The sequence below is a fragment of the Pseudophryne corroboree genome, chromosome 5 (assembly GCF_028390025.1).
Source record: "Pseudophryne corroboree isolate aPseCor3 chromosome 5, aPseCor3.hap2, whole genome shotgun sequence".
NCBI lineage: Eukaryota > Metazoa > Chordata > Amphibia > Anura > Myobatrachidae > Pseudophryne > Pseudophryne corroboree.
The window spans coordinates 568,010,535-568,028,946 of record NC_086448.1 but is presented as its reverse complement, the minus strand read 5'-3'; the positions used below and the strand labels follow the sequence as shown (position 1 = coordinate 568,028,946).

The 18,412-nt window shown below is 40.9% G+C and overlaps 1 protein-coding gene across 12 annotated transcripts in view; it reads left to right on the top strand.

The window, feature by feature from the left end:
• Positions 1-3,900: 3,900 nt before the first annotated feature.
• The window catches only part of NFATC1 (nuclear factor of activated T cells 1), a 272,434-nt gene continuing 257,922 nt past the window's right edge, over positions 3,901-18,412 (top strand). For 3 of the 12 annotated variants that reach the window (XM_063923310.1, XM_063923315.1, XM_063923314.1), the window contains exons 1-2: positions 3,904-4,604; positions 17,654-17,854. In XM_063923310.1, the coding sequence (XP_063779380.1) occupies positions 4,475-4,604; positions 17,654-17,854 (331 nt within the window). In that variant the 5' untranslated portion in view covers positions 3,904-4,474. Of the gene's footprint in view, positions 4,605-12,109; positions 12,496-16,515; positions 16,659-17,653; positions 17,855-18,412 lie in introns of those variants that run through there. The other 9 variants (XM_063923308.1, XM_063923306.1, XM_063923304.1 and 6 more) reach the window with 9 other exon arrangements.

The window sequence follows — 18,412 nt, the reverse complement described above, 5'->3', positions numbered from 1 at the left end:
GCAATGCTCTACATTATATGGTGGGAACTGATGGTCTCTGTATTATATCATATGGCAGTCAGAAAAATGCTCTCCGTATTGTCTGTCAGTCACAAAATGCTTTAAGTGGTGTATGGCAGCCACTAAAATGCTATTTGTGTTGTTTGGTGGACATTAAATTGCTCTCAGTATTGTCTGACAGTCAAAAAAATTGCTGTCAGTATTGTCTGGCAATCACTAAAGTGCTCTCTGTAGTCTCTGGCGATCACTGAAATGCCCTCTACATTGTCTGGCGATCACAATGATTGCAGATGGAATCAGAGATTTTTCCACTATTGCACAGTCATCATTGGCTCAGATTTTACTCTGCACATGCATCGAATTAGCAGACCACAGTCGCATGGATCTGCATTCATGGGTGAAGGTGGGCGGTAACAGGTTGGCATGGAGGGGGGCAATATCTATGAAGTTATAAAGTTACGCCACTGGTCCTAGTTGCATCTATTCTCCCTGCCACCCATTGCAGTCAACAAGTTGACGGAACCAAGAGACTGTAAAAAAAATTATGCAGGTGCACTATGCAAAATTACTATTCAAAATTGAAAAACATATTACATTTAAATATCATATACTGTAAGAGGTTATTAGCATAAATTTGCCACAGATATGGGCCTGCCCGCCAACGTCAGGGTCACCTCTTTGACAGGCAAGTCCCTAACAATCTAGGGGTTCAAGTCTAGGACGCTGGGCTGGTTTGGGGGTGTGGGTCCCCCTGAACTATTTTGGCTGGGCCACTTCAGGGCATAACCATTTAACACTTACTGTACATCCACACTTTATATCAGTTTGTTTGTTTGTTCAGAGGTAACTTGACGTTAGTGGCAGGCCCATATCTTTGGCCAAATATAACAACCTGTTATATGATATTTATTTGCAATATATATATATATATTTCAATTTTGAGTAGTAATGTTTGCATAGTGCAACTGCATCCCTTTTTTCCATGTGTAGAACTACAAATCTCAGCAAGGTAGCACCTTTCATTACCAGCAACTAGGGCATGCAGTCTAGTGCCCCTCCCCCTATAGGAACTAGGAGACTGGCTAACACTGTCGGGAGACCAGAGGAGCCTCCAAATGTTGGACTCTTCCGGAACTTCCAGGAAACTTGGCAAGTGTGATATTCTATGAACATCCTTCTGGGATATCGTAATAGAATTTTCAAGAAACTTTTTATTGCAATTGGTTTATAGATGAGCAGAGGCTAAAGTGAGCTGGAATGGGGCAGAACTGCTTTCTGCTAGTTCCATTTGGAGACGGAACCAGTTCCACCTCCTCCGGCTCACCTAACCCAGGGAGATTCCTGGCATGAAGGGAGATGCCAGGCGCCCGCTGGCAACAAAATCTTGTTACCAGTGGGCACCGGCTCAAGATTTTGTTACCAGCAAGCGCCAGCTCCTTCTCCTCAGTGGCAGCCGGAGGCAGGAGCTCACTCCTGAGCTTCACCTTCCGGCTCTGGCAGTGTGCGGCTGTGCGCTATGGGAGAGACGTCATGGTGTCTCTCCTATAGTTCCAATGAATGGTCAGCCAAGCGGAGGGCAGCGGTCAGGAAGCAGGAGCGGGGCTGGTGAGTATAGTGGTTTTTTTGTGTATGTGTGTGTAAGCGGCGCTACTAGAGGGGGCATATCTACTGGGGCATAACTACAGGGGCATATCTACTGGGGGCATAACTACAGACTGGGGGCATATCTACTGGGAGTATAACTACTGGGGGCATAACTACTGACTGGGGGAATATCTGCTGGGGCATAACTAGGGGCGGCATATCTCATGGGGGCATAACAATTGACTGGGGGCATATCTACTGGGGGGCATAACTACAGGGGCATATCAGCTGGGGGAATAACTACAGGGGGCATAACTATGGGGGCATTACTACTTGGGGCAATACTAATGAGGGCATTGTCACTGGGTGCATTACTACTGGGGGCACTACTAATGAGGTCATTGCATAGGGGGCACTTTATAAGGGGCATCACTCCTGGGGACATAAGGGCACTGTATAAAGGGCATCAATATTATGGGCTCTACATAAGGGGCACTACAACTGTGGGCACTACCATTGTATAAGGGGCACTACTGCTGTGGGCATTATGTGTATTTGGGGTGCTACTACTGTGGGCTTTTTGTATAAGGGGCACTAATATGTGTCATAACATGAAAAAGGGACACTACTATGTGGTGTAATGTGAATAAGTATGTGCTACTGTGCTGCATAATTTTAATTGGGGATACTATTCGCTAAACAAGCCCCTTTCTTTTTGAGACATGCCTCTTTTTGTGGCGCGCATCTGCGGCATGCGCAATCCCTTTATTGCACAGGCGTGATGGGGGATGAGTTCCACCACCTCTCTAGACCACTTTAAGTACTGTAAATGACCCTTTTATCAATAAAGCGTTGAAGAAGCGCACAGGACCAGAGGCATTCGCATACCACAATGAAATAGTGTCCATCTCTAAATATCATAAATGATCATCCATGTGCAAAATCAATTATACTGCGTAAGTCTTTTTTATATGGATTAGTAAATGTGTAATATTAATAATATGTTATAGAACAAGAAGTGTGCCATTAGTAAGTAGTAATGGTTGTTTAAGTAATAATGGTTGAGGAGAGGAACACAACTATTCCTGCACAAAACCGCTAAATGGCTACCACTACTCCCACAGGATGTCTGTCTACAGTGGCAAAATAACACTAAGTTAAAACTCTAGTATATGATTCCATACAAAAACATAGCAGAGACAAATAAAACCCAAAGGAGTGGAGCTTCCTGAAAAGTTCATAAAGTGCAAATAATTTCATAACCACAAACAGACACCTTGGTGTATTTGGGATTTTCAGGTACTAGTGCAGTTATCAAACTACATTAACCCGTTTCATGCCCAGCTTCAGTGGGCTAAATGGGATATCTGTTGGGTTGCAAAAGTGTTATCTTTTGGGAATACTTTGAATTAACTTATCCATCTATTGCGGTCCTCTTGTTCTCAGTGCTTCATATTGGGAGAATGACACTGATTAATAAGGCAAGAGTTAAAAGTCAGATATTTACAGTATATGACAATAATAACAATTCTCAGCATGTGAAATTAAATCCACCAAATCTGTAAGTAATTTAGCAGAATGGGATTTTCCTTTCCGTTGCCTGCCAGTAGCTCTTCTTTTCCAAATTTCCACAGCAGGGGAAGCCTATGACTTACATGATTACTTTAACATGCAGCTTTTGTTTATAAATATATATATATATACATATGTGTATATAGATATGTGTGTGTACACATGCGCGCAAACACATACATACACCCAGTCACACATTTACTATTACTTTAGCTTTTCTCATTCATTGTAGTTTTGTAGCAAACTTTTAACTGTAGTTACTTTAGTAATAAAGAGTACACTTTGTACTGTGCAGTAGGTTTATGTGCCAGCTTCCATTACCATATATTTGTAGGTTAAGGCATTGGATGATCTGCCAACTATATACAGAGGCATATAACCACCAATAGTCAACAAGGTTGTCATATAAGAATGCCACATACATTTCTAGATACTTTTGTTGGCTCAGTGTGGGGGCAGCAGTTTTAACCCTTGCGAGACACATCATGAACTAATCTGAGGTTGGTAACCTATGAGGTCAGCACCAGTTTTCATACTGAGGACAGAGATCCCTGCAGTCTCCAAATCAATCAGCATGAGTCAAGGGGGAACTACAACCTCACTTGTGACACTCACACACACAACCTAATTCCCTTTACCCACAGTGTACAAGACACTCCCCTAGCACTCACAGCAGGCAGCATATGAGGAACAGCACGTCACTGCCTTATGGGGGAGGTGCACAAGAGGGGAGAGGGAGAGGAAGGAGGGACAGAGGAAGGTGCTGCTGTGTATGGGGGGTGTTTTCCAGCTTTAAAAAGGCAGCAGCAGGCACATAGTAGGTCTGCGTCAGAGAGAGACTTGGAGACTTTGCTGAACTCCCAGCTTAACACAAACAGCTACAGAGAGGGAAAGAAATAACCAACTCCCTGAACTCCTGACTTTCCTCACTCCCTGTAATTAGTGCATGCCACTCCAGGCACCCAGTATAGCACACAGACACACTTGCACACATGTACCAATGCAAGAGCTCTGACTGTCACCTGTCTGCAGAACTAAACTGACTTCTGCAGATTTTCTAGCGTCTCATCAGAAAGCAGAGTCAGAGGCTATCACAGGGGTAGTTTAGAAGTAAGTTGCATGCTGCAAGACATTGGACAGGATCCGTTCACACATCTCGAGCACCTTGTGCAATAATATAGCTCAGTATTTCACAGTGTTATAATTAGTTTGCAGTGAAGACAGTCCCCGTCTCTCTCAGACCTCGGCCACTCATCAGGTGGAAAGAGTAAGTCCCGGGGTACAGAGCCAGCACATAATTGCTCGGATCACCGAGTGGATGCCACGCACTAGTGTAGCAGCTGCCGCTCCTTCCAGTCTTCCCCTCGGTCCGCTGTTCCAGACCTGCGTCAGAGACAGTGTGGAGTTCCAGCCCTTCTTCCCATTCATCATGAAGTCGGCGGAGGAAGGTACAGTGCGAGCGCAGGGTGTGATGTGTGTGGCACACTGTGCTCTGTCTGTGGAACTGTCACAGTGGCACTTGTCTGTCACATCTAGGCTGTCACTGTTGCCAGAAATATTCCCGCAGGATTAGGCAATAATACACTGTATAGATGTCTGTGCTGACTGCCAAACTGTATCTAGCACAGCAGGGACTAGGTCTGTGTGATGCATGTGTCTGTCAGGGAGTGATGGATCCACCCGTGTCAGTGGAAGTGTCACATACTCACGGACAGTGATATCTGTTCAGTGCCAGTGATACCAGTATAGATGGGAATATGCTATTTATTGCTTGAGTGTCTATCTGCCAGTGTGATCTGTGTGCATGCATATATCACTGTTATGTGTCACTTTACCACTGATGACTTAATTTGTGCCTCTGTATATACCAATCCAATAGTGTGCGGAGTCTGTGATGTCAGTGCTTGAATAGCTCAGTTTATTTAGAACTATATAGTATATGCATTATTATGTGTACATTTACTGTTGATTTAGGTTTGTGTATAAATGATTGGCTCCACGTATTCTACGTATGAGTGTTTGAGGTATAATTATGAATGAAAGAATTTATCCCAATGTTTGTTAACTTACATGTGATATCTGTTGGCATGACTGAATGGCTCAGTGTGTGAAAGCTGTGCATGCAACTATTATTATGTGTGCATTTACGACTGTAAATATGATAGTAATTCTGGGATGCAGCACAGTTGGTGAACTACAGTGATATCTGAGTTTGGTCCTACATGAACTTTAGAAGTATAGACTACTGTGTTGTGTGATGTTTTTGTTTATATAGATGTACCTGCTACTGGTACCCACTGGCCAGTCTCCGCTGCTCTCCCCCGCGCTGGAGACTTGGGTAGTGCACTCAGGAAAGTAGAGAACCGATCATGTACCTTATCAGAGGTGGGCATTAGGTCCGTTCACAAGTGATGGGCAGACTGGTAGCTGCTGTGGCTTCCTTAGAACACGTTGTTTTTTGGGAAAAGAAAGTATAGGAAACAATGGGATGCTGTTTATTCACTTCCAAACTATTTAGATGGTAACCGAACTTGGCAGTGCCCTCTGTCGTGATTTAACTATATGTAGCCTGAATGTGCTTGTACAGTATGTGTAGCCTGTCCCTGTCTGCTGCTGTTTTCTCATTGTTTTATGAGTGACCTAGCCCCGGGTGCTGAGCAGGTGTAAACCAGGGGTTATGACATCCACAAGGCACGGGTGCTGATCTGTTTTGCTGCGGGGAATAAGTCGGGACACAGGGGGTGTGCAGTGGATGTGGAGCCCAGTCTGCAGCTGCAGCAGTTGAATCTCTCTGGTGTCTCCCGGTATTCCCCCAAACAGTTGTCATCCTTAGCCAGGAATTCCGCCTCCAGAAGATGCCTCCTCTGTGTGAGCCTGGCTCAGATAGCGGTGTTTATTGGGAACTAATGCTTGTATCTGAAGATATACCCTGTGCCATCTCATTTACTTAAATACACTAAATTGCTCTTCTTGCAGTGAAATCATCCTATTTATCTGTAGTCCTACTGTAGACTAATCGGTTCAGCACAAATACCACGATTAAGGCACACCCATAATTAAAACCATTCCTGCAACCTTTCAGTGTCTGAAATCCCAAATAGATCGGAGAATTGTGGTCAATTAAAGAATGCCATATTCTACAAATCAAATGTCTAGCTCCCCTCACAGATCCAGGAGAATTGGGGAGTAGATCATTTGGCAGTGTACACGTGTCAGGGGAGATTTACTACTGAAGAGCTTGAGTTCTTATAGAATCGCATACACAGGGCACAATGCCCATGACTTAAGCCAGGTGAATAGTTCTGCAAACATCCACAATTGTAAGCATCAATATACACACTTATAACTTGCATGACAGTTTAGCTTCCAGGCCTTTCGTCTGTTTAGGGGTTTAACAACCCCCCCATATATTGTATTGTTAAAACTAAACTACATCATGCTATAGACAATATAATAATATAATAATATAATATAAATTGGGCTTTCTTCTGTAATGACATATATGAGTTTTACAGTCAGGGATACTTTGCTTCAGAAAGCCAATAAAACGTCCCAGATTTCTCTATTGTGCACTAGTTTGAGAACTTAATACACTTAGAGATGATCTCACACATATGGACAAGTTTCTCGATGATGTGTTTTGCTCCTGTTTGTCGTTTATTGTAAATAGCATGTCATGAAAACTACGTCAGTTTTCTTTTCATTGATACGCTGTATACCATTTCATGAAAAATAACATTTCTCTAGGCAGAAGTTCAAAGAAATATAAATGTAACTATTTTTTTTATGTTCAAGATACATTTAGTATTAAAATGATAAAGTATTATTTAGTCCATGTAATTAGTCCATGTATTCAGGCACGATCTTTGCCATGAAGACAAAGGTTAAAATACTTTTGTAGAATCAGTCATTCTTATCTCTTATCTTTGACACATGAAGTTATATTATTTTAGGAAACATCTTTGGTTTTCCTTAGTTCTGGCTGTACAATATGTCATTTCTAGTTATCTACCACTAAAGAAGACGTTATAAGGACAATGCAATGTTTGTACTAAATGTCAGTAAGCCATTTTTTCCAGAAAGATTATGTTGCTGGGATTTCAGAAACTTTTTGTACAAACTTCAAATAAACTAATTTATGTATTTTTGTGTTGTTGTTGTTGTTGCTGTCAGATGATGAATACAGTACTCTGTAGCTGCGTATTACATTCTAACTATTGCTATCATTATTTGCCAAGTGTTTATATAGTGGCTGCGTTGTTAATAAAAACACACATAGTAAACACAGCTCAGGCAAGCAGTCAGAGTGAATGAAAGACAGCATTATTTGTGGTATAACTTACTGTATATGAATAGTTGTGACCCTGTGGCTAAGTATATTAGTGTGCCAATATATCCGGGCCTTACAGGGTTAAGAAGAATGAATAGATGTTGGTGTTTATAAAATATATGCTGATATCTTGAAAGTTGTTTAGAAATGGTTTGGTAAGGAATCATAATATAATATAGAATACAGTCAAGTCAGTGTATTTTCAGGAAGTCATGGAGGCCAAATATAATAGCAGTTAAAATAAATGATGGGACATATCCTGGCGTAACTCTGTTCGGATTTGTATTGCTCTGCTTTGTGTAAATATTAGTCCAAATATCTGTCAGTATTTGTAAATTAAATATATATCAATTGTAGTAATATATTTTCCAATGAGTTTGAAGCCTTAACGTTTCAAAATAATGTTATTTTCATGAATCATTGGATTAATCCAGCGCAGATTCCTATCAGAGTAAGATCTGCTGTTCACACATTGGCTCAGAGCATCATTGTTTAACCCTATTACAATTGCTTAATACATGTATCCAAATGTTTGTTCCGTGAAATCATTAATTGTACCAATTAAAAGTGCTAAAAAAAGAAGTATCAGATATAACTGATTATTTTAACAGAATAATTGCAGTTTACCAACGTATAGATCGTGAGGGATATTTGCCAAATACCCATTTTAAAGTATAAAATTAAACTTGGAAGGTACTTCTAATAAAGTAAGGCGAGTAATTAACTTTTTTAAGTGATGCAAGAATCTCGATATTAAAATGTCAAATAAAAAAGCAGTGTGTTAAATTCAATGGAGAGCCTGCTTTTCAAAAAAACAGTAAATATTGCCAGCTAATGTACTTATATAATTGTTTAACGTTTTTATAAAGTCTGACATACACTGTTCAATATTTACTCAACGGACTTAATTTGTTGTGCGTTTTATTATGCCCAATATGAATATGAAAATATGATGAATGATTATAATAAAGTATAATCTATTGTGCAAAAATCCAGAATGCAACTGCAACATAGGGGTAAATTTACTAAGGTGGGAGATTTTTAGAACTGGTGATGTTGCCCATGGCAACCAATCAGATTCTACTTACCATTTATCTAGCTGCTTCTAGCAGATAATAGATATAATCTGATTGGTTGCTATGGGCAACATCACCAGTTCCAAAAATCTCCCACCTTAGTAAATTTACCCCATAGTGTGCATGTGTCCTTATGATAAATAACCTAGGACATCGAAGCACTCTAGGTCTACACAAATGCTTCATACATACCATAGGCAGCACTGACACACTGTATGAGTATGCTAGGGTTGTGCTAAAATAACATCCTGGTCTGCTTCTAGACATTGGGCCTGTGTTTAAAAAAAAAATATTATAAATATATATATATATATATATATATATACATATATATATATATATATATATATATATATATATAAAATCATTTCTTCTTCAAGCGGATTTTAGACTCAAGACTCGCTGCAACAGACGCTGCTGTCAATGTGTAAGCTAACAATATGCATATACAGTCCAGTCACACATCAGGTAGCTATATAAGGCAGTAGGTTACTGTACATAGTTAGGCGAATGCCTGTCTCCCTTACAGGGAGGATGGTGTGTCCCAGTAGAAGCTTATGGAACAATGTTTCAGACTTCAAGTGTATCAAATATGTTGTTGTGTCATTTTGACTTTTAATTTAATCAACATACTGCATATGCATAGTAAATAGCTGGTTGTATTTATTGTCTGTTATTATGTACAAAGTTTGGTTGCAGATATGTATATTGAAATATATTAGATATATACATGACTTGATGGCAGCGGCTCCTCCAGTCGGGCAGTAGTAATATCTTGCAGCCTGGCATCCTCATATGGGGCAGTAATAATATCTTGCAGCCTGGCATCCTCATATGGGGCAGTAATAATATCTTGCAGCCTGGCATCCTCATATGGGGCAGTAATAATATCTTGCAGCCTGGCATCCTCATATGGGGCAGTAGTAATATCTTGCAGCCTGGCATCCTCATATGGGGCAGTAGTAATATCTTGCAGCCTGGCATCCTCATATGGGGCAGTAATAATATCTTGCAGCCTGGCATCCTCATATGGGGCAGTAGTAATATCTTGCAGCCTGGCATCCTCATATGGGGCAGTAGTAATACCTTGCACCTGGCATCCTCATATGGGGCAGTAGTAATATCTTGCAGCCTGGCATCCTCACATGGGGCAGTAGTAATATCTTGCAGCCTGGCATCCTCATATGGGGCAGTAGTAATTTCTTGCAGCCTGGCATCCTCATATGGGGCAGTAGTAATATATTGCAGCCTGGCATCCTCATATGGGGCAGTAGTAATATCTTGCAGCTTGGTATCTTCATATGGGGCAGTAGTAATATCTTGCAGCCTGCCATCCTCATATGGGGCAGTAGTAATATCTTGCAGCTTGGTATCTTCATATGGGGCTGTAGTAATATCTTGCAGCTTGGTATCTTCATATGGGGCAGTAGTAATATCTTGCAGCCTGGCATCCTCATATGGGGCAGTAGTAATATCTTGCAGCTTGGTATTTTCATATAGGGCAGTAGTAATATCTTGCAGCCTGCCATCCTTATATGGGGCAGTAGTAATATCTTGCAGCCTGGCATCCTCGTATGGGGCAGTAGTAATATCTTGCAGCCTGGCATCCTTATATGGGGCAGTAGTAATATCTTGCAGCCTGGCATCCTCATATGGGGCAGTAGTAATATCTTGCAACTTGGTATCTTCATATGGGGCAGTACATTAGTAATATCTTGCAGCCTGGCATCCTCATATGGCCGCAGTAGTAATATATTGCATCCTGGCATCCTCATATGTGGCAGTAGTAATATTTTGCAGCTTGGTAACTTTATATGGGGCAGTAGTAATTTATTGCAGCCTGGCATCCTCATATGGCCGCAGTAGTAATATATTGCATCCTGGCATCCTCATATGGGGCAGTAGTAATATTTTGCAGCTTGGTATCTTCATATGGGGCAGTAGTAATTTCTTGCAGCCTGGCATCCTCATATGGGGCAGTAGTAATATCTTGCAGCCTGGCATCCTCATATGGGGCAGTAGTAATATCTTGCAGCCTGGCATCCTCATATGGGGCAGTAGTAATATCTTGCAGCCTGGCATCCTCATATGGGGCAGTAGTAATATCTTGCAGCCTGGCATCCTCATATGGGGCAGTAGTAATATCTTGCAGCCCGGCATCCTCATATGGGGCAGTAGTAATATCTTGCAGCCCGGCATCCTCATATGGGGCAGTAGTAATATCTTGCAGCCTGGCATCCTCATATGGGGCAGTAGTAATATCTTGCAGCCTGGCATCCTCATATGGGGCAATAGTAATATCTTGCAGCCTGGCATCCTCATATGGGGCAGTAGTAATATCTTGCAGCCTGGCATCCTCATATGGGGCAGTAGTAATATCTTGCAGCCTGGCATCCTCATATGGGGCAGTAGTAATATCTTGCAGCCTGGCATCCTCATATGGGGCAGTAGTAATATCTTGCAGCCTGGCATCCTCATATGGGGCAGTAGTAATATCTTGCAGCCTGGCATCCTCATATGGGGCAGTAGTAATATCTTGCAGCCTGGCATCCTCATATGGGGCAGTAGTAATATCTTGCAGCCTGGCATCCTCATATGGGGCAGTAGTAATATCTTGCAGCCCGGCATCCTCATATGGGGCAGTAGTAATATTTTGTAGCATGACACCTTCAAATGGGGAGTTGAAAAGTTTCACGGATGTCCTCTGTGCAAAATTGTGAGATTCGTACTTTAGCACTAGTGGGTGCTACAACTAAAAACAAACACTTGTTGGGAACTGGGGTCACAAATAATACACATAGCCAATCCGATTGTACCATAGTGCTAATTATGTATTATATATACTACTGTATACTGCGTACTTCACAGCTAAACAGGCGTTTCTTTTACATTTCTCCAACAATTGGGGGGCAAAAGCATGCAATATCAGGTAATGTAAAAGCTCAGGTCCTTGACAATAATATAATGTAATATCAGATTTACCACCCGGATCCTACAACCTCACAATATACTGTAGAATCCAGCCAGGTACTTGCTATCTGTAGCGACTCTTGCAGTGTAATATGACCCTACCGTACATTGAGTCGGGAAAGCAGGCTTATTGCAGGTTAGGTAAACTAATTATCAGTTGTTTAACGACCCCAAGGTGACAGTATTCTCTTGTCACAGAGATGAGGCCTTGCTGCAGGGGGATAGATGGCTTGCTTAGTATATACCATGTGCTCCATGGGCTGACAGGTTTATTTTAGCCCAGGGAATCCAGCTGAAGCAGCACGGCAGATCTGTGTTTATACTAGTCCGGAAACATCAACATTGGGAGGGTGAGGGGGCAGGGGGTGCTGGAGGATGGTGGGAACCATACAAAGATCTAGGTTACATGCAGATAGCTCAGCACCAGAAAGCATCTCTGTGCCCATCGCCACCCTGACATCCCAGGTACCAGCAGGTGGCACAGTGCAAGGGTGAGGGCAGCAGGGACAGCTGAGTTGCTCAAGTGATTGATACACACTGTGGATACAGACAGACAGGGATTCCTACTAGTGAAACATACATATAAGCTGGAGTGTGTGACACAGAGCAGCTGAAGAGCCCTCCGAGATAAAGGAGCAGAGCAAGCTGGCGAGCAGCCGGCGAGAGAGGGACACGGAGGAAGAGAGAGGAGTACCAGGGCTGTGCCAGTCACACGCAGGAGGAGCTCTGCCGGAGAGCGGACTTTATTACACTCCAGGCAGAAGGGAGGAGGAGGAGGGACCGGCAGCAGCAGCAGCCTCAGCAACAGGTCCCCACAGCGAGGAGGAGCGAGCAGCAGCACACGGACACTGACTGCACGGCGCCGGGGAGACATGAGCGCACCAGGGGAGGACCCGGAGCTGGACTTCGACTATCTCTTCGAGTACGAATATAACAAGAGCGCTGACCTTGGCGAGGACAGAGGTTTGTAGATGAGGCAGTTTCACGTACCAACCCCACTAGTGTCACATACCCCCCTCCCCCGTATGTAGGGAGGATCTCACCGACATCTCTCTATTTGTAACCTATACACTTGTGCTGGATGGCCAAAACTTCAGGGGAGCCTAATTTACAAGTCACTTATCGCGACAGATAAGTTTTACCTATTCTCACGGGTGGCAGCGTAGTGCGTGAGTGTGAGTGGGACACTATTAGGTATGGTGCAGGGCAGCTCTGGGTCACGTGGGATTGGGAGAAAGATATTGGGGCGATTTGCACCAACTACCTACAAAGTTCCACTGCAACCAAAGCTTGACAAAAACAACGAGAGTTATGCCCAGTTTAGAAGTTGTTATTATGTTCGTTAGTTGTTGGGTTTTTTTTGGTGGGGGTGGGGGGCGCAGTATCAAGCATTCTAATTTACATACACTGTCATTTGGGTTGTACTTGTAATAAGCTTCAGTTTTCTATGGGGAAAAAAAACTAACAAAACATATTTACAATTCATTTAGTTTTGTAGTTCCTTATGGTTTTTAATTTTATTACATGAACAGTTTGCACAGTTTATTACACTTAAAACAATATAGAAATTTCTTATATATAAAGGGTGTCACTATCAATAATACCTTTACCTGTAATCAATATTTTTTTTATACTATTATTATTATTATTATTATTATTATTATTATTATTTTTTTTTTGGGGGGGGGGGGGTTATTACATAGTAAATTAAGCAGAAGTTTGAAATATTCTATTTAGTTACACAGGTACCAAACTCGCTGCTTGAAAAGTAGTGATCTGTGCACATATGAAATATCCAATATATGATATATTCATACAACACAGTACAGAGGTTTAAGCTAATTGTCTTTATTGGTCAAGGTTTAGAGAACATTCACTAGAGCCACGTTCAAAATGAGTCTACTATACATTTTATATTGGCAGCTGTATTTGATAAGTTACTTATTGCCCAAGCTCATCTGCTTTAATTTGCGTTGTATATATTATACCAGTAGTAGTGTTTTTCTGGTTTCCTTACATTTTTATGTATTTAAGTTTCCCTGGCTGCGTATGCTTCATGGAATGATCTATTTATATAAGGTAGAGTCTTTTTCGGTCTTTCACCACATGAAATAACTTGTGGATCAAAAGAAAAACAAACCTAATTCTGTTGCTAGTCTGCTTCCATTTTCAATCTGCAAATATAGCTAAAAGTTTGTGTCGCAAACTGAACAGGGAGTCTGTAATGTTTCTGCAACGTGATTGGAAAGTCTTCCCAAACTATAGACATCAGGAATGTAAAAAGTCTTATTCATATATGGTCTATTCCCTTGTCCTTTAGGCCTCAGTTGTAAAGTTATAAAAGGCCCACCACTTTAAGTGTAACATTGCCGATTCCACCTGTCAGATCTCTTTGGATGTGCTACTGTCCACAAGACTAATTACAATCAGCATTTAGAGTTGGAGGAACAGTGCTGGGTCTCATCTGGGAATCCATCATAAACTGATATGACTTCAAAAGGAATGCCAGAAATACTGCACCCAGTGAGCGATAATTGTGGATACCATTTGTGAAGCATTGGGCATTACATTTAGAACAGTGCTTCACTTTTGTATATAGTACCACTGTCATTTACGTTATATGAGCTGTAGTTTCTGGTAAATGTAAAAGTATAACTATGGATGGAAAATTTAGATGTCCAGGCTTACCAAGATTAGCCATAGGCCCAACTACAGATATCTGGAGTCCCGATACTCTAGGCCAGGCATTCCCAACCTCAGTCCTCAAGGCACCCGAAGTGCAGGTTTTAGCGAGAGCCAAGCTTCAGCTCAGTTGGTTGAATCAAAATAACTGAGGTACTAATTAAGCTACCTGTACTTAAGAATGGCTATCACTAAAACCTGGAATGTTAGTGTGCCCTGAGGAGTGAGGTTGGGAATGCCTGCCCTAGGCGGTTATTTAAACTGTACGGTCACCCCTTTACAGGTCACGTAAATGTGCAGACTTTTGCATGTCAAAATACATAATATATGTGAAGAAATAACTTATAGCATGTACTCTGACCACAGAAAAACATGCCTAATTGAAGCTATTTTCATGTTGATCCAATAGTGTAGGGCATTGGTTCTCAAACTATGTTCCTAGGCACCCTGGGGTGCCTTGGGGTACTTACAGGGGTGATGACCTGGGTTGGTGGTCCAGGACTAATCAAATTATTGATCATAAATGTAATAGGCAAAACCAGTACTTTTGGCTTCCAGTCATAAAATCTGGGACAAACAGAAGTGAATCCTGTTTCTCACCACATGGAATCTAAGGATGACACAATTTACTAAATGTCATATTTTTTTCTGATTTTCTCAATAAGAAACTTTTGGCCAAGGGGTGCCATGAAAAAAATTCTGATACTCTAGGGCGCCGTGATTCAGAAAAGTTTGGAAACCACTGGTGTAGGGGTTAACTATACATTGGCACACTGCTACTATTCCGCTAGTTATTTTCATGTCCAGATTGCATGATAGACAAAACCGTCATATGCATGGATTTCCAACCTGAATTTATTTTGCCTGTACAGCTACTAGTACAGTTTGGTGTAAAGACTGCAGAAAGAACTTTTCTTTATAAAAAAAAGGGGGTTTTGACATTCATCAAATATCTGCTTATTAGTATAAATACTTCCCTTTAAATGTTTTAACAACTAATTCACTGTTCTTCAAAGTGCATGGAAAGTAATCAAATGTCACATCAAGTACCACAACAATGTACAGGGAGCAGGGGTGTAGGTATTTGCTTTATATTACTGTCAGAGAAACTTAATTGCTAGATCTTTGATGCTGGCCTCACAAGGGGTGCTCCTTCCTCTCTTAGTTAAAGGTTTAATCAAGAACAGAACACTACATCATTGGACCACATAGTGGAATTTAGATTGGGGGGCCAGTGGTGCAATCTGTCCTACTATTGCCCAATCTCTCATCTTCTGAGACAAACATGCACAGTGAAGCCTTATCTTTTCATTGCACTTATGTTGAGTGCTGATATGATGTAGGGTGCAGACAGTGTAGGAATTACCGGTATTGCATGTAGTGCAGCTGCTAAAGGACACACCACAATTATCTGGGTATGTAGCCTTGTTCCCATTGCAGTGCAATAGTTCCACCATCACTTATGGTGTCTTTAGGGTCTGTAGGTGTGGGCAGCTTGCCACACATCCTGGCTGGTTGGCTCCATCCATCTTCTTTAAGTTTCGAATTTTACTTATGGACCTGTCCTATAATCATGCTACAATTCTTCTTTGATTTCAGTAGTATTGTCATCTGTTTTCATGGTCATTTTAGTTCATAATTGATGTAATCCATTGCAATATTGCAGCATGTATGGGCAGCATTACTTGTATAGTCACCTAGAGCAACATACAATGACTTAATGTCAGAATTGGGTATACAGAAAGGGACACTTGAAGTTAATCCTTAAACAACCAATACAATATGAACTTGTAGTATATTTTCTTGTTAGTCAACCAGGGACTTTGGCTGTCAGATTAATTTACAGAACCCTCTTCCGCTTTTTAGACCAGAAGGGAGGAAGTGCCTGGGGCTGAGACCGTGATATGATGATAGCCACATAATTAGTTACATTGTTCTAGTGCTATGATAATGCCAGTCTAGAGACAGAAAGAGGTGCAAGCAATTTTCACTGTTGGCCATGCTACTATCAGCAGGACCAAATAGCCAATCATTTCCAATTGTAAAGTGCAACGAAATTTGCTGAGCTATAGGAGAAACTGGTAATAATAAATAAATATGGGTACAGCTCTTGTGTGGAAAATTATGTTTTCCTGCCATGCTTTTTAAGTAGAGGTCTGTACAGCTGGGTAAGCAAGGAATAGGGACAGTGGTATTACTTTGGAGGAGGTTAAATAAAAAGTACTCTTTTTGGTTTATTAATCTTTTAATATGTTTATAAAATCAATTTGAAGAAACCACTTGTCATTCTCCACTAAATAGGCCCTATATCACGGCATGTTTGGCTCAGATGACCAGCAATCCTGATTCCTGGTCACAATCAGGACTGTGTGAAACTTCGGTTTGTGACTGTTGCAACCTGACATAAGATTATTGGATTCTTAAACCAAGCACCATAATAAAGGGTAGGGGCATCTTCTTTTTTAATGCAGTCACGTTCATCTAGCTGTAAAGAGTCCTATTGGAGATAGCACTATATAAATTACATTATTGTTAATAATAATAAAAATAATATTTAAAAAATATTCCAAATGTTACTTTAATATCTGATCAGCATCAATAGTCATGGTTTTATTACGCTGCTTTTAGGTTTTCCTGTACAAATATCCCTCATGTTTTACTTTCTATTTTATCTGACAATCAGCATTTGAATCATCCTTCCGATTCTGTTGCTGATAAATTGATGTTGATTTATCTCACCAAATGGCATGTGGCTTAGTAGTCGTTCCACAGTGGGATGCTGCCATCTGCCATTAACACCCCTGGCAAGCTGAGTACCGCATGTACTGAATGGAAGGAACTCCTGGCGTACAAGACTTAAAATGCATTTGCACAGAGCTGAAACTCTAATTATAGTCTATTTACAGGGCATCTAAATTGCAGCCTCCATCCCTTTGTTAAATATGGATTAGAAGACAAAAATACTCCGCAAAGCCACAGAGTTGCCAGTTTGTTTGGAAGTGTTTGTAATGTCACACCAATATATGTTATCAAAAAATAATCCATATGATGTCACAGGAATAAAAAACAAAACAGAGTTAGAAGGTGGCTTATCGTGCAAGTGATCCAGCCTGTAATATGAAGAGGAAAGCATACAGTGCGCCACAGCTTTTATAACAGACCTTTCAGTGTAAGGTTCTCTCAAAGGGCAAATATTCTCTTATAATAACCCTTTCAGTAACACTAAATACACACAAAGTGATTTAATGATAGGCTATATTATCTAACGTAAGGTCAGTTATGTATGTATGTATGTATTATGTATTTCTAGAAATAAATGAATGCTCCCTTTAGCTCAGATTAGCTATCTAATCTAAAGGCTGTGTCTATGGAATGGTGTACGATCTACACTTTGTTCAGTCATATGATAAATGATTGTTATTATCCTTTATTTATATAGCACCACCATATTCCATAGCACTGTACAATCAAAGACTCTATTCAGACACATCAGTTCCTGCCCCAGTGGATAGTATGTGTTTGGCTCATGGGAGGAAACTGGATCATCTGGAGGAAACCCACGCAAACATGGGGAGAACAGACAATGTCTATGCAATTAGCCCTCCGGTCAGAATCAAACCCAAAGCCCCAGCACTGTTGAGTATGAAGCCTTTTTTATTGCACTTTTAGAAATGTTATTGGATTATTATATTGGTTCATACGTGGGACTATCTTAAATCATAGCATTGTATATGTAATCCACAGATGCATAGGCACAGTTGCCTCTGCAGACTTCTGTGATAATAAAATGGGCCAATAAACTATGAAACACCATATCAGAGTCTTGAAAATCTGGTGTAAGCATTTATTTAGGCTACCGTATGAAAGCTGGTCATTACAGTAAGGGTCATGTAATAAGATATTATATAGTCTAAGAACTGTGTAATCTCTTAAAATATATTTTGCAGAATTAAATAAATTTAGTATCATGTCTAAGTGATTCAAAGTATTGCTTATTAAAGACAGGAAAGTGGTTTCCCATTTTGCATGACAGTTTGACTACAGGGGCGCTGATATTTCAGTTCTCTTTCAAGTAGCTCACCCTAACGTCGGTAAATGCAAATGTGCAGAGTAATCATGCTTCCCGTACAGAATGTGTGCCCATATCTTTTTGTGTACATTTATAATACCATTTATTTTTGAGGGGCCTGTGCCACCG